The sequence below is a fragment of the Natrix helvetica genome (genome assembly GCF_964273705.1).
Source record: "Natrix helvetica genome assembly, chromosome: 3".
NCBI lineage: Eukaryota > Metazoa > Chordata > Lepidosauria > Squamata > Natricidae > Natrix > Natrix helvetica.
In genome coordinates this window covers 91,719,983-91,734,589 of record NC_138549.1, presented here as the reverse complement: position 1 = coordinate 91,734,589, position 14,607 = coordinate 91,719,983, and the positions used below count along the sequence as shown (strand labels likewise).

At 35.8% G+C, this 14,607-nt stretch overlaps 1 protein-coding gene across 1 annotated transcript in view; it reads right to left on the bottom strand.

Annotated features, from left to right (window-relative positions):
* Positions 1-14,607, bottom strand: part of COL24A1 (collagen type XXIV alpha 1 chain) — a 158,989-nt gene that overhangs the window by 106,519 nt on the left and 37,863 nt on the right. Inside the window, exons 5-9 of the mRNA XM_081948002.1 lie at positions 14,200-14,253; positions 10,326-10,379; positions 8,486-8,539; positions 2,319-2,363; positions 933-986 (exon numbers count right to left, since the gene is read on the bottom strand). Coding sequence (XP_081804128.1) covers positions 933-986; positions 2,319-2,363; positions 8,486-8,539; positions 10,326-10,379; positions 14,200-14,253 — 261 coding nt within the window. The remainder of the gene's footprint in view (positions 1-932; positions 987-2,318; positions 2,364-8,485; positions 8,540-10,325; positions 10,380-14,199; positions 14,254-14,607) is intronic.

Sequence of the window (14,607 nt, the reverse complement as noted above, 5' to 3'; positions counted from 1 at the left end):
ACGTGCCCCACATGCATCTGCTATCCACACACAACAGTCTCACAGAGGCCCCTCCCACAAGCCCTACCTACCGTGCCCCTTCTCTTAGTGGTGACCGCAAAAAGAGCAGCAGGGCCTGCGATGCTAGGGCTGGCAAGAATGTGCTAGAAACAGAGACAGAACTTCCAGCCCTTTCTGGATCAGCTGACCCATGGACCGCAGGCTAAAGTTAAGGGGCCTCCTACACCTCAAAAATAACAAAACCTCCCAAATAAGGCCAAGCACTTATTTGGGGGGTCAAAAAAAATAAGACCCTGAATTGTCTGTATCTAATAAATAATAAATTCTGATATTATGGGATAGCTATAACTAGGAATGTAAGTACAAATAACATAAATAGCTCTGGTGGCACAGTGGCTAAACTGCAGTATTGCAGGCAAACTCTGCCCAAAGCCTGGAGTTCGATACTGATGGGGCTCAAGGTTGACTTAACCTTCTATCCTTCCAAGGTCAGTAAAATGAAGACTCAGATTATTGGGGACAATATGCAAATAATACTTCTATGTTGTAAGCCATTGAAAGACTGCTCTAAAGCACTATGGGGAAGTATATAAGCCTAAATGCTATTGCTATGGTATAAACCATTTATTGTGGGTGGAACAAGTCACATTAAAGCAATGGATGCCCCAGCACAAGAACTCTAGAATTCTAACTTATGTTTCTTCTAAAAATTCAGCCTGTTTGTTTCTTTGATCATTAGCTATAATGCTAATATTTCTATTATAGGATTAATTCTAGAATAACCCCTTTTTGCTATGTGCAATAAGTATACTTTGGAAACAAAGTACACACATTAAGTACCATACAACAAATTAAATTAGGTAGGGATATCTTGATGTATTTTTTTAAATTATCATTTCTGGTAATTTAGGTTTGAAATATAGTTACTGCACCTGCCTGCCAGGGTAACCAAGAGCCCCAGGGTTGCCAGTCAATCCTAGAATTCCCTAAATTGAGAAGAAAAAAAGACACTTTAATCAAATAAGTATGAAATATTCATTACAAGTCCACACTTCATTTAATCTTACATAAAATATATTCTGCGTGCAGCATCATAACTCAAGTAAGCAGTGGAGAATGTAACTCAAAAGCAGTGCGGTAAAGAGCATGGCCATTCGATAGGGCAGTGATGGCTAACTTTTTTCCCAGCGCTTGCCAAAAGCTAGAGGGTGCAGGGAGGTTGTGTGTGGGCGTACCCATACCCATAATGCTATGTGTGCGAGCCCCCTCCCCCTGCTTTTGTCACGCGATGGAGCCATTTTTCACCCTCCCCAAGCTCCAGAGGCTTTCTAGGAGCCTGGGGAGGGCAAACCCCCCCCCCCCAAGATCTTCCGGAGGCTTCAGGAGTCTGTTCCCAAACGTCCGGTTTGCGCGTTGGGTTGTTTCTTGCCCTCCAAAAACGTCCAAAAAAGAAGGCCAAAGTCAGCTGGCCAGCACGCCCAATGCCTCACATGCCCTAACAAAATGGCTCCAGGTGCCACCTGGTTTTAAGGAATTTTTTAGAGTATAGAAAAAAATAAAAGAAATTGTACATTTTCTTTAGATAAAAGAATGAGATGTTGTTGTGACCTAGACTTCCTAATACAGTAAAACACACACGATTAAGTTCAAAAATCCTCTTTTTATTTCAAAGGGTGTGAATTATATTCATTCACAGCCCGTAATGAGTTCCAAATAGTAGTAAAGAGTTCTACAGCAGGCTGCCAAAGTCCTTCGGAATAAGGCTGATAAGCACTCACCTTTATCTTCTTTGAAAAGACTTAACTGGCAATAAGCTTGGCAAGACCACACGGAGCAAAGAGTCCAAATGTATTTTCAGAAGGTAAACTGACCAGCATTAACCAAGTTATTTCTTGCCAAGTTGCTGACCAGTTCTAATTTACCTCACATAGATAGTACTTAAAACCAAGGACATGACTCAGCAACTACAGCCAGCCAATCACACAATCTGAAATCAGACCAGGACTCAGAAGGTATTTAAAGGCCAGTACTCCCCCAGATAAGCACAATCCAAAGCGCACTGAAGAGGTCTCCTCGAATGGGGACAAAACGTTTGTAACCAAATCACCAACCTCAGAGCTCAAACCAACATCATCATTGCTTTTTATTTTGAATAGCAATAGTTGTCTGATATGTGAGATTTTAAGTGGTGTGGAGGATTAAACATTGGCCCACATTCACACAAAAGACATTTGACAACCAGCCAAGCAAGCATGAGGAGCTTATTAAATATTTGGGATTAATACATGGCATATCAAATCATGATAGTTTTTACTTACTTGTTCCCCTTGTATCCCTCTTGGTCCTGGATAGCCCACTAAACCCTGTAGGCATAAAAACAACAACAAATGTTGCACTGAAGTCTAAAACACTCCCATATGTCTCCATATAAACAGAAGCAAGCACAATCCTTTTTTTTTAAGCTCTCCCAAGAGAATTTTGCCAAGTTTAGTTTTTAGACTTGGCAAAATTTCAGGACATGAAGTACGAACGGAAAATAATACTGATATAGAGAGGGAGAAATCCTTATCTCGGTATAATTACTTACTAAAATTTCAAGTATGTCACCTGGCAGATATGAAATGTAGATTTATTTTATGTAACCTACAAATTATATATTTATTTCAAATTTGTATATAGATGAAGTAGTTTTCCAATTCCAAATATTTTGTTTTTATGACAATAGAAGCATTTCAGTAAGATAGCTGGTGCGGACTTGTTGGAAAATTCACAATAATTTTGTTTTGCATGCTTGATCAGAAGGTTTTGGGAAACTTTCTGATCAAACATGCTGTATATTATGGGAAATATACAATATACTGTTATGGGGAAATCCCATAGTATACCCTATATTATAATTGGTGAGAGTTAGTGCAGTGTAATGCTTAAGGTGCTGGACCAGGGGTGAGGAAATACAAATTCCCTCAGGAATGGAAGCTAGGTGGATGACCGCTCAGTTCTAGCATGGGAAGGAAGAAACAACTATCTATAACCCACATTGTGTGAACATAGATAAATGAAGTATATAATATGGAGTAGATTGATTAGGGCTGATAATAATATGAATTCTTATTCTCCCAAACATACATTTAGAAATTACTTTCAAGTCTAAATTAAGAAAGGCATTGACCAGGAACAGATAAAGAAAGCTGAGAATTTATCAAAATTATGAAATATAACATCACAATATGAGCTCCGACCCTTAGGTAATTGCAACAGAAATATAAAAAGGATAGGCACCACAAGTTCACAACACATATTTAATAGATGGCCCACACATGGCCATTATGAAATCATAGATGTGTACAGTTTGATGAGGAGGAGAGTATTTTGAAAGCATCTGAAAATAATTCCATTACCACCTTTTGGATGTTTTTGGCAAAATGAATGTGATAATAGCTTGACAATTCAGAGGTAAATAGTTACCTGTTTCTTAAAATTTGGTATCAATGAAACAAGGGAGGATTGGAGCGAGGGGGTTATTTGAAGAGCAGGTGCAAATCCTTCACATTAAAAATAGGTCTGAACATAAATATGCATTCTTGTGGTTCCTAAATTAATATTCTTCCACTGTCCATATTCATCCATCAGCACATTTCACTTCCTCTTCTTCTACATAAAGGAGATCTAACTCCTTTTTGTGGTAGCTATTCTAAAGGGTTTTAAAGCGAACAAAGAAAGTACATGCTAGTGATAATTAGTCTATAAAGGTAAGGAGACATTACAGCTGTCAGAGGTCCTTGCTTATCAGGCAGCTGCAGTACTTTTATGTGGCTGCCTGCCCCATTTTCTTGAGCTTTTTAAGAGAAATGTTGGGTTACAGCAGTAACTTCAGTCTAAGAATCCAGACAGTAGACCACAGCTAGTAAATTGATGATTTCAGACATGCATACAAATGAGGGGAAAAAATTAACAAAGTGAACGGAACTCATTCTAGTCACTGAATTTGAATAACTATAATTTCATACAGCTTTTTTGAAAAACACATGTGCTTATCATTTCTTTTAATTACAGGTAGATCTTGGCTTATAAACATTCATTTAGTTCTGAGTTACAGTGGCATTTTAAAAAGTGACTTAACAACTGTGTCTCACATTTACAATCATGGCAGCCTTGTCAAGTCATGTGATCAAAATGTGGTTGCTTGGCAATTGGCATGCATTTACAATGGTTGCGGTGTACAGGGAGTCATGTGTTTGCCATTTGTAACTTTCCCAGCTGGCGTCCGACAAGCAAAGCCAATAGAGAAAGCTGGATTCCCTTAATGATTGTGCAATTCATTTAACAATTGCAGTGATTTGTTTAACAACCATGGCGAAAAAGGTCATAAAGTTTGACACAACTGACATAACAACTGTCTTGCTTAGCAATGGAAATTCTGTTCTCAATTGTAGTTGTAAGTCAAGGACTAACTGTATTAGGCTGATTTTAATTTTGGAGTTATAATGCTTTTTTGTCTATGGAGATTCTCAGTCATCCAGGTCATAGTTGTACCAAAAGTGTTTTTCCATGAGACAACTGGACTTTTCTTGTTTTTCTTTGAAGACGTTTCGCTTCTCATCCAAGAAGTTTCTTCAGCTCTGACTGGATGGTGGGGAATGGAAAGATTTATATTCCCTACAGACAGCTGGTAATTTGCAACCTTTTAGGGGAGTCGTCGTGGCACTGTGCTGTCTGCAAGGCATATAAATCCTTCCATTCTCCATCATCCAGTCAGAGCTGAAGACGCTTCTTCGATGGGAAGTGAAACATCTTTAAAGAAAAAACAAGGAAAGTCAAGTTGCTTCCTGAAATAGCACCTTTGGGATAATGCTTTTTTATTCTCACCTGGAATAAATTAAATAGTAGTTGAATATAAGGCAGGCTTTCTGGCAATTGTTTAAACCACTTTGTATTAATTCTGTACATCGAAAGAAACTTTAGAATCTAAAAGTTTTCATATACTCTTTTCTGAACAAAAAATTGGCTATAAATACAATAAATACAATGTCACATTTGCCTGCAATGTGTAACAATTTTCAGATGAAGCATGCTGATGTGTCATGTCTTGTTTATATCACTGGTGAATCCAACATTAATTCATTCTGATATATTATTCTTGTTCTGTTTAGAATAAACTCTAGAAGACACAATAATATATTACATGCTTAAGCCCATTATCATAATTAGCAGCCTCTACATATTTTGTTTGAAATTTGGTTGGCAATTCTTCAAATTAACTAGCTATCCTTTAAAAAAACATGCTTGACATTTTGTATAAGTAAAATATCATTTGAATGTTATTCCCAATTATATAAATACATATGCCTTCCACATATTCCCTGCAAGACATTTGCAGTAGTTACGTCACATTCAATTTCTCTCTTGATCAATTCTCCAGAGTGAGTAGTTGAGGAATAACATGGGGGTCTTGCTATGGGATCACAAGCTCCTTGTACACATGTAAAAACCTCAACAGCTGTCTGAATCCCAATTAAATTTGAACTGAATTTACCTCTCTGAAATCCACTTTACTATAGTAATACATTTTTCTGTCTCTCTTCTTACATACTGTACATATTGCTTGAAAGCAACAGAAAATATATACTATAACTGTTTACTGGAGCATCCTCATACATAGAAGATACAAAGTTGGAGTAGTCATTATGAATAAACTAGATCATCTAGGGAAGTAAAAGAACAAATTTGATGAGAATTGCAGATTTTGTGGGGCTTATTTGTGGAAAACAAGCTTATTACCAAAACTTACTCCCACTCTGCCTGGATATAAGCTGACAGCCAGCTTTACACTAATCAAGTCCAAAGCACGTCCTGACAAAGTTCCAGCTGAGTGTTCAGAAGCCTGATGGGTTTTGCTTTGACAAGATGACTGTCAGATTCTCAGACAGGACTGGAACAAGTTCTAACAGCAATCTTTCTTTTTTTAACGCACAAACAATATCTAATCCTTTGTGCAGATAACTGACTGAATTTGTTTCTACTCTGCCTGGACAAGCTGACATCAAAATAAGGATTAGTTGCTGCTATAAAAAGCATGCGGCCATGAAAAATAAACATGGAACAAAAAAATGAGAATATCTTCCTCAAAAATAAAGTAGGAATGATACAAAACAAAAAAAGCTTATTCTTCTCATTTAAAATATGTTTTTTAGATTGGATTGCTTCATTGGGGTTTTTTTCAGTGAAAGGTTAACTTTATAAAGCTGCAAATTTCTATTTTTGTTTTATTTGGCATATAAATGAAAATGTAGTGATTTATTTCTTGCTCAACTTTAATTATTCATGAGGTGGCTTTGTTGTCAAACAATTCATTTATATTTTAGAGGGTTGTGGTATCACAAAGTTTGAAATCTCTTATATGGATCCATAAACCTTGTTTTATAAAAAGCTGGGTTTTTAAAGCAGGCAAAGCCAAAATCAAATTACTTACATTATGGCTTCATAAAATGTTGGTCATGCAATAAACTTTAATGCCTGCCTGTATCAAATTCATTTGACTGCAGAAGGATGGAACTGAGTGGATGAATTGAACCCATATTCAGTGATAAAATCTTATAAACAAACAAATAAGGAAACAGTGCAACCCCATCCTAACCACAGGGAGATAAATTTTGATGTCATGGAAGCCGCAAACTGCATTTTAAAAATTTTATTATAGTATTTTACAAAAACATTTTGTAAAGATTTGTGACTCAGTCTAAAATAACAATGTCAGTCTTAAGTAGTTAGTTCTGAATTAGAGGCAGGCAATCTGTGGAGATTCATCCAGGTCATGGTTGTCCCAAAGGTGCTTTTTCAAGAGGCAACTGGACTTTCCTATTTTTCTTTGAAGACGTTTCCTTCTCATCCAAGAAGCTTCTTCAGCTCCTTGGATGAGAAGCGATACATATTCAAAAAAAATCCCCAGACAGTCCAGTTGCCTCTTGAAATAGCACCTTTGGGATAGAGGCAGGCAGGTTTGGATGTCCTCAATATATGGAGAGATAGTTCTCAGTTACGAACAGAGTTGGGTTGCTCCCGATTCGGCCCGGATCAGGCAAACCAGTAGTAGCGGCGGAGGGAGGCTCCGCCCACCCGCCCGGACACTTCTGCACATGCAGACGTTTTTTATTGTGCCATTTGATTTGCCATTTGATTTGCCAGAATAATCTGCATTTACCATTAATCTGTTTTTTTGCCATCTCCACTTGACAAATATTAAACATTGTTTAAGGATCTGGATAACTTCATTGGATTTTAGGCGCATGTAGCACAACAGTCTGGGTTCATAGTTACTCTTTTTTTTTAAAAGGAGCAACCTAAGCTTTCAAACTGAGGCCCATTTCACCTTGGTGGAACCTGAACTGTTAATTTATTAGACTTACTAAGAATGTTGGACCTCCTAATATATGGACTTAAAAAAATAAAATAAAGTACATTTTTTCTAAAATGAAGGGTTGTTGTGGTAAAACATTTCTATTGTACTTTTAAAGAATACAAAATTCAACCCTATATCCTTGAAGGAAAGGCCTTCATGCAGATCTGACAATCAATAAAGACTGCTAAATTGATTAGTTATCAGACTAGCCAGATAGATAGAAATCAAATTTAATATTAATCTTTTTCTGTCCCTGTTCTAGGATGTGGAATCCTCAAGAAATACAAAGCATTATTCAAATAATAATGCTGCAAAGCTCTATATTTCACACAACTGGATTCATAGAGAAATTTGGCTACGTAATGTAACATGGGAGACATTATGCAAATGAATATGTACAATCTTTAAAATGAAAGAAGAAATCAAATTTCCAAAGTACATTTTTTACAGTCTTATAGCTTATTATATGAATGCTAAATAATTATGTATTAATATTGTAATGCTTTTCCGGTTCCCTAAGAGTCTCTTGACAGTTTATAAATATTAGATATTGAATTAGCCTAATCAACTCTGACCACTTTAATAGATTTGGTGAAGATCTCTGCACCAAATAAGTAATCATAAGCTCACCATGGTAACTCAGAAGAAACATAGTATAATCTCAACCTATATACTATATGCTATTTATTTCTTTTTTTTAAATATGCTCAATTTCCTCCAAATAGCAGAATTCCAGTCAAAAAAGGAGCACCTCAATTGCCACGAAATTACAATTAATTTGTCAATTTTCTTAGTTTCCAAGGAATCTATGATGCTGTATTCAAGTAATTTATATTCTTATAACAGGGCTTTTCTTGAAAACTCTTTTTTTAAAACAGATTTATTTAAACAATGTTTTATACTATTGGAGTCTTATTGGTTATTGAAAACTTTGTTTCCTACATTTTCAGTATCAGGAGTGGCTCGGATGATGAATTGCAACCTCACATTCTGAAATCTGTAATAAATTCCTTTTACACATGAGCATTATTTGTAATTATAAACCTTAATAATGGCCTACAAACACACATACAAAAAAAAGAATCTTACCTTTTCACCTTTGAGGCCCTCTATGCCAGGTAGCCCTGTTAGTCCTGCATCACCCTATAAATTTAATATAACGTTAATGTAGCATGATACTAGATCAAAGAATAACCATATATTCTAGAAAGACTATGTTCCCCACAGCCCTCAAACTACTGCAACATAACCCATCTTCATGGCATTTCTTCTACCATTAGCAGATTTCAGTGACTTTAAGCCAAAGATTCAGAAAATCTCCTACAGATCTTTGTGTGAACAGCAGTGAACTAGCAAAGATTCCTGATTTTTGGTAGTACCGCAGTAACATTATAATTCCTTGCTCTTCTTAAATTATATTTCTGAAACAAAGAAAAACCCAGAGTGCATTTTTGTGAAAGTATTATAAACTCTGATAAGGCTGGTATTAAGAATGAAATCCAGGAAACAGAAACATTTAAATCAAAATAAGGTAGGTAGCTGATCCTTGCTGATTTTCGGATGTACATTTAACACAGATTATTATTATTTTAAAAAATTAAAAATTATGTCCATGAAATCATCAATAATTAATCTGAATTCAAAAGAGATGATACTGTTTACATATTATCCTTTTGCCTCAAGCTCTGGATAGAGCATCTTGTAATAACAATAAAATTGCTAGGTGATCCCATTAGATTATAAGTTGATTGCCCTGGTGTGTATCAATAGCACCATCTTCAATAAATAGAGAGGATCTAAATAGACTAATAACGACACAATGTTTTAATTGAAGGAGAAAAGCGAAAATATAATAATGTTGTTAGATTAATAATAATACAATGAAACACTGACATATATGAATAATGTAGAAACTTATTATAAAATGAAGGACAAAGATAATAAATGAATTAATGTACATTTGATAGAGGATTGGTAATATAATATATAACTCTAAGTGCATACTATAAAGATATCCTGTTGAAAATAGTGATAGATATATAAACATAAACACTTGGTAAATTCTTTTATACTGTAAAATATTTAAAATGAGACAATTATTGCATAAAGGTATGTTGTTGTTAAGCAGACAATCAAGAATGTAAGAGAATTAAGTTTATTGAAAAGAAAGAAATATTAATCGTAATTGAATATATGCTGTACAATGAAAGTGAGGTTTTTGGTTATATTGGATGGAAAATCTGTGATTGTATATGTAACTGAAAATACGGATGCAAAAACACTTGTAACCAAACGACATGCTGTATGCAATGGATGAAAAAATTTTAATGTTGTCTTTTATGTTTAAAAATAAAAAAAATGTGAGAAAAAATTAAATAGAGAGGATCGTTGCTTAATAGAATAGTTCCAACCTTTTCCCCCCAAATATAAAACATGCAGTATCCATTTCTATTAGTCTTTCTATTAGTTTTCAACTTAGTAATATAAATCAAAAGAACCTGCCGATGTATCAAAGAAGTCTTTCCAAGCAAAATTAATTGGTGAAATAGATTGTATCCAAAAGAAAGTCAACAATAATACAAGAGCACATTATATGGATTAATGTAGCATTTTGAGATCCATATTTTCACCAATTACACAAACCGATCATTTTATTTTCCCCTTTGTTTGTGAATTGTGAGTCACCCTCCCACCAAAGAGAAGAAGCTTGCAGTATGACACTGCTTTGATCATTTTGATGAAAGCAGAGAATTTCTGTTGATGCCCATGCTTTAACAAGGAAATGTTTGTAACTCTGCAAACCACAATTTCATTTGTCTACATAATCCTCCTATAATTTTAAATTGGACATAAAAACATTAATCATATAGTACAAATAAGAATAGGAGCAATACTTCTATTAGATAGTTCTAGATCAAAAATCATTTACTTTTTCTCCACGCTTTGCTCGTCCTGGGGAAAACCCTGGATCACCTTTAGGACCCTGGGATAACAAAATTAAATTAATATATGAGACATGGGTATTATTGCTAAAATCACTTAGAAGAGAATATGTTATTTAGGAAAAAACCATATAGATTCAATGAAAAATGTAAATTAACACTTTAATCAAGCAAATAATTTCCATTATATAATGGAGGTATTATTTTAACAAGCAATTTGCAACTTTAGTTCTTCTATGAATTTGTATAGATGGCTTAGATCTAGAAAGAGAAAAACACAGTTTCAGGATTCTTGTAGCTATATTTTAGAAATATTTAATACTTCTCTGGTAGTTTAAAGTATATAATTCAAAAAGGACAAATTAAATTACCACCATCTTACTCCAATAAAAGGACTATTCTATTCTTCAATCTCCTCAATCTTCAAACCATAAAGCTGCATCTAAAAATATCCCCAATAATTCATAATATTTTCCTTTCTTATGTTCCTTTACCTTCCTCTTATTCTAATATCTGTTTTCTCCTCTTTTCCTTAAATGTTCTCCTAGTTTTCTTTTCCACATTTACTCAGCTTTAGCATAGTTTAAGCCAAGTTAGCAAACCTCTGTGGCAATGGCAAAGTAATTACCATTTTGCCTCCCAAAGTAAAATGGGAAAGTTCCAAAATTTTCTCACCCAACCTCAGGTGAGAAAGCTTAAAATGGACAACTCCACATTTTATTTGACTTCAAGGTTCTTTTATGAGGGCTTCCAAAAATATCATAGATATTAAATTCTCATGGGTGTTAGCATACTGTTTTAAAATAATTTTTATTGGTTTGAGAGATAGGCAAATGGTATATATGTTTGATTAATTCTGGCATGTATGGGTATGATTCCTGTCTTAAGCCTATTTGGAAACCATGTTCTTTTTGAAACATTTGTCCTGATTTGTTAGGGTTGTTAACTGATTTTCCGATTTTGGGACTATCCACTCAAGGGACCTGAATCATTTTTTGTTCAAGTAGTGTCACTCTATGTGTGCAAGCACACCAACAAAGGCCAGGGGTACAAAGGCATCATGTACACTATATGATGATAATTTTGTACAAATGATAGGAATTATATACTTGAGTCATCTTGAGTAGCAAAATGGAACAAGTACATGATTTGTATAATGACTTCCTGCAACGTCAGCTTCTACAGGATTCTTACATACAAAATGTATTATTTAAACCCAAAGCGGCAGTTTGTAAAATCTGGAAAAGGATCTAGCTATATTAATAAAGTATCTTTGTCTCTTAAACCATTTAAAAATATATGGCACAATGAAGTAATTATATTTATACTATCAATTACTGAATTATTTCAAAAATTTACCTCACTAACTTTATTCGGTATCTAAAATGTGTGGGACACTTCTTCATTTCCCTTTTCTTAATGACTTTTAAATGATACAATATTAACTCATGTATCAATATTAACCCATTTTTTCAATCTTATCTGTTCCTTCCAATTATTCTAAAACTTGAAGAGGTGAAATTTTTATTATTTCTTTTTTACAAGCAGGCAGCGGATCCTATCAATAACAAGAGATTAACTGTTAGGTGTTCTGAGAACCCACAGAACATTTAATCTTGGGATTAACGAAAAAAAATTATTTTGGCTGCCTGCTCAAACTTGTTGGTGACTATTGATGTAGGCTGACATTTATTTATTTATTTATTTATTTATATTTGGTGCTTCTAGACCGCCCCCTCTCCCAGAAGGGACTTGGGGCGGTGTACAGTCCATAGAGAATATCACAAAATACAATAAAAAATTAAATATGTACAGTTTGGAGGAGGTTAAAATGCAATTAAAAGAACTGTACAAAGCTAATATAAATATAAATTTTAAATCCCTAAAACAGACACAACAAATTAAAAAAACCCTAAGATAACCAGATAATAATACATTTGCCAGGAGGGACAGTTGTAATTATGCCAGGCCTGCTAATCGGAACAGGTGAGTCTTCATAATCTTGGTAAAAACAGCTGTTCATGATAATTAGAGAAGCTGATGAAGTTCTACTGAGCTTGATTTAGAAAGGATTAAATCTGTCTTGAAAGTAATGGTAGTTTTACTGACCCTTAAATTCTTCTCTGGCTCCAATTGAAGAATTGCCATTTCTCTAGCCCATTAATTCCTCACTGTCCATCATAATTATATTTTCACTTCCTTACACTCAACAGGAGAAAATTAAGAAGCTGCAAGTGTAGGAACAAGGAACCATTCCTTGTCAAAACTTTATTCACTACACCTGCATTTGTTGCTGTAGTATTCTCCTCCTTCTTGAGTCAATCATGTTTTTCAACTTTCAACCCCAAAAAAACTAAATTTCCAAATTAACGGAAACATTACTAACCCAGATTCATATGTCAAAATATTCTCCATTTGCTGTGCTAGATACTCAGTTCACTCAAAAATTACAGGGTACTTGTTTTACATTAACCTGTGCAAAGCTTATCTAATATATTTTAATGACTGGGAGCAGTTTTTAACACCTGTCACTGCAGGTCAGATTCCCACCCTAAGGGTCAGATTCCCACACTAACTGTATTAGAATTTTTATCCCTTAACTCATTTATCAAGGAGCTCTAACTAAATCTAAGTTGAAGGCTTTCCAGAATTCCATACAGCTGTCTAGAGCTATCTAAATAGTTTCTGCTAGTGGAGCTCCCTTTCAATCTGCCTACTAGATTTGATTCTATCAAAGCGTATTTTACCCTTCAGGTAACAAGATACCCTTTAGCTTAGAAAGTTGCTAATCAAATAAAATAGGAATGCTGAGGCAAGACCTTTATTTCAGTATACAAATATTTTCTTTGAATAATGCATGTGTGAAAATAAAACTAAAAATGGCTGCTTTGTTAATCCTTGCCTTTTAAAGCATAAACCACCCTATAAATAATGGTTTTGCTTTTACAGATAGTCCTCTCTTAGGAACCACAACTGGGATGAGTAATTTTGTTGCTAAGTAATGAAGTTGTTAAGCGGAAAAACATACGGTCATGATGGGCATTCTATATTACCGTGTTTCCCTGAAAATAAGACCTGGTTTTATTTTCTTTTAGGCTCCGAAATAAGCACTAGGATTTATTTTGGGGAATGTCATTTCTTTTGAGTGCCATGGCCACAAGGTCGGGGTGGTGGCACTGCCCCCCCCACCTCACATCAGCTTACCTCAGGGCCCCTGCAGCAAGGCCATCCACGCCCTGACACCTGCCTTGCCTCGTGGTGATGGACTACTTTTCCGGCATCGGTGTGGCACCAGAGCAGGACACTGAGTGACATCTTGGTGCTATGGCTCCGAGACAAAGCAATTGTCGGAGCGTGGATAGCCTATTGTGGGGACTCTGAAGTAAGTTGGTGTGGGGCGTTTGGGCTAGTGTCCTGCCTCACCTCGTGGCCGCAGAAATGGTGCATCGCTCAGCCTCCTACTCCAGTGAAGCGCCAGTGCCAGAAGTGAGCCAGCTGCCATGTGGGCTCCTCCTGCACATGGCTGCTGGTGCTGCCGCCACAAGGCTATTGTCGGGATGTGGATGGCCTGGATGCGGGGGCCCTATGATAAGCCGGTGTGTGCACAGCTCCATCCCCCTCGCCTCGCCTCACTCTTATCGGTGGTACCATGAGTAACCAGATGGAATGGGCGGCTGCACAGGTAGGGTTTATTTGGGGGATAGAACATATATTTGGCACACATGCAGAAAACATGCTAGGACTTATTTTTTTGGATAGGTCTTATTTTCAGGAAAACACGATATTTGCCCTTTGGTTGTTAAAAAAAACCAGACAGGTCATTAACTAAAAAATCATCAACATTACTCATCTGTAGCATACCTTTGGACCAGGCAAACCTGGCAGCCCAGGATTTCCGTGTGGGCCTGGAATACCCTATGGAAAATATAAAATACATAGTTGTTACAAAGAACAGTAAGGATGGATCTTCATTTGTGCAAGGACATTTGTTAGGGATTATTTAGATATTTATGTTGAGTGTCACGAACACTGGTCTAAATAAATTATTCAGAAACCATTACAACTAAACCTGGTCCAAAACATGCTTTGAGCCATCAAAAATAGGGTATGTATTAGGAACAGGTTCAAGAGAGGCTTCTTCCTGTCAGTCTCAGTTGCTGTCATTAATTGAATCCCACCAAGCCGCTAGGTAAGGATCGACCCCAGTCCAAGCCATTCCTAGCTTGGTCCTTCCCAGACCCAAACCTCCATAAGATAAGGGACTGCCTC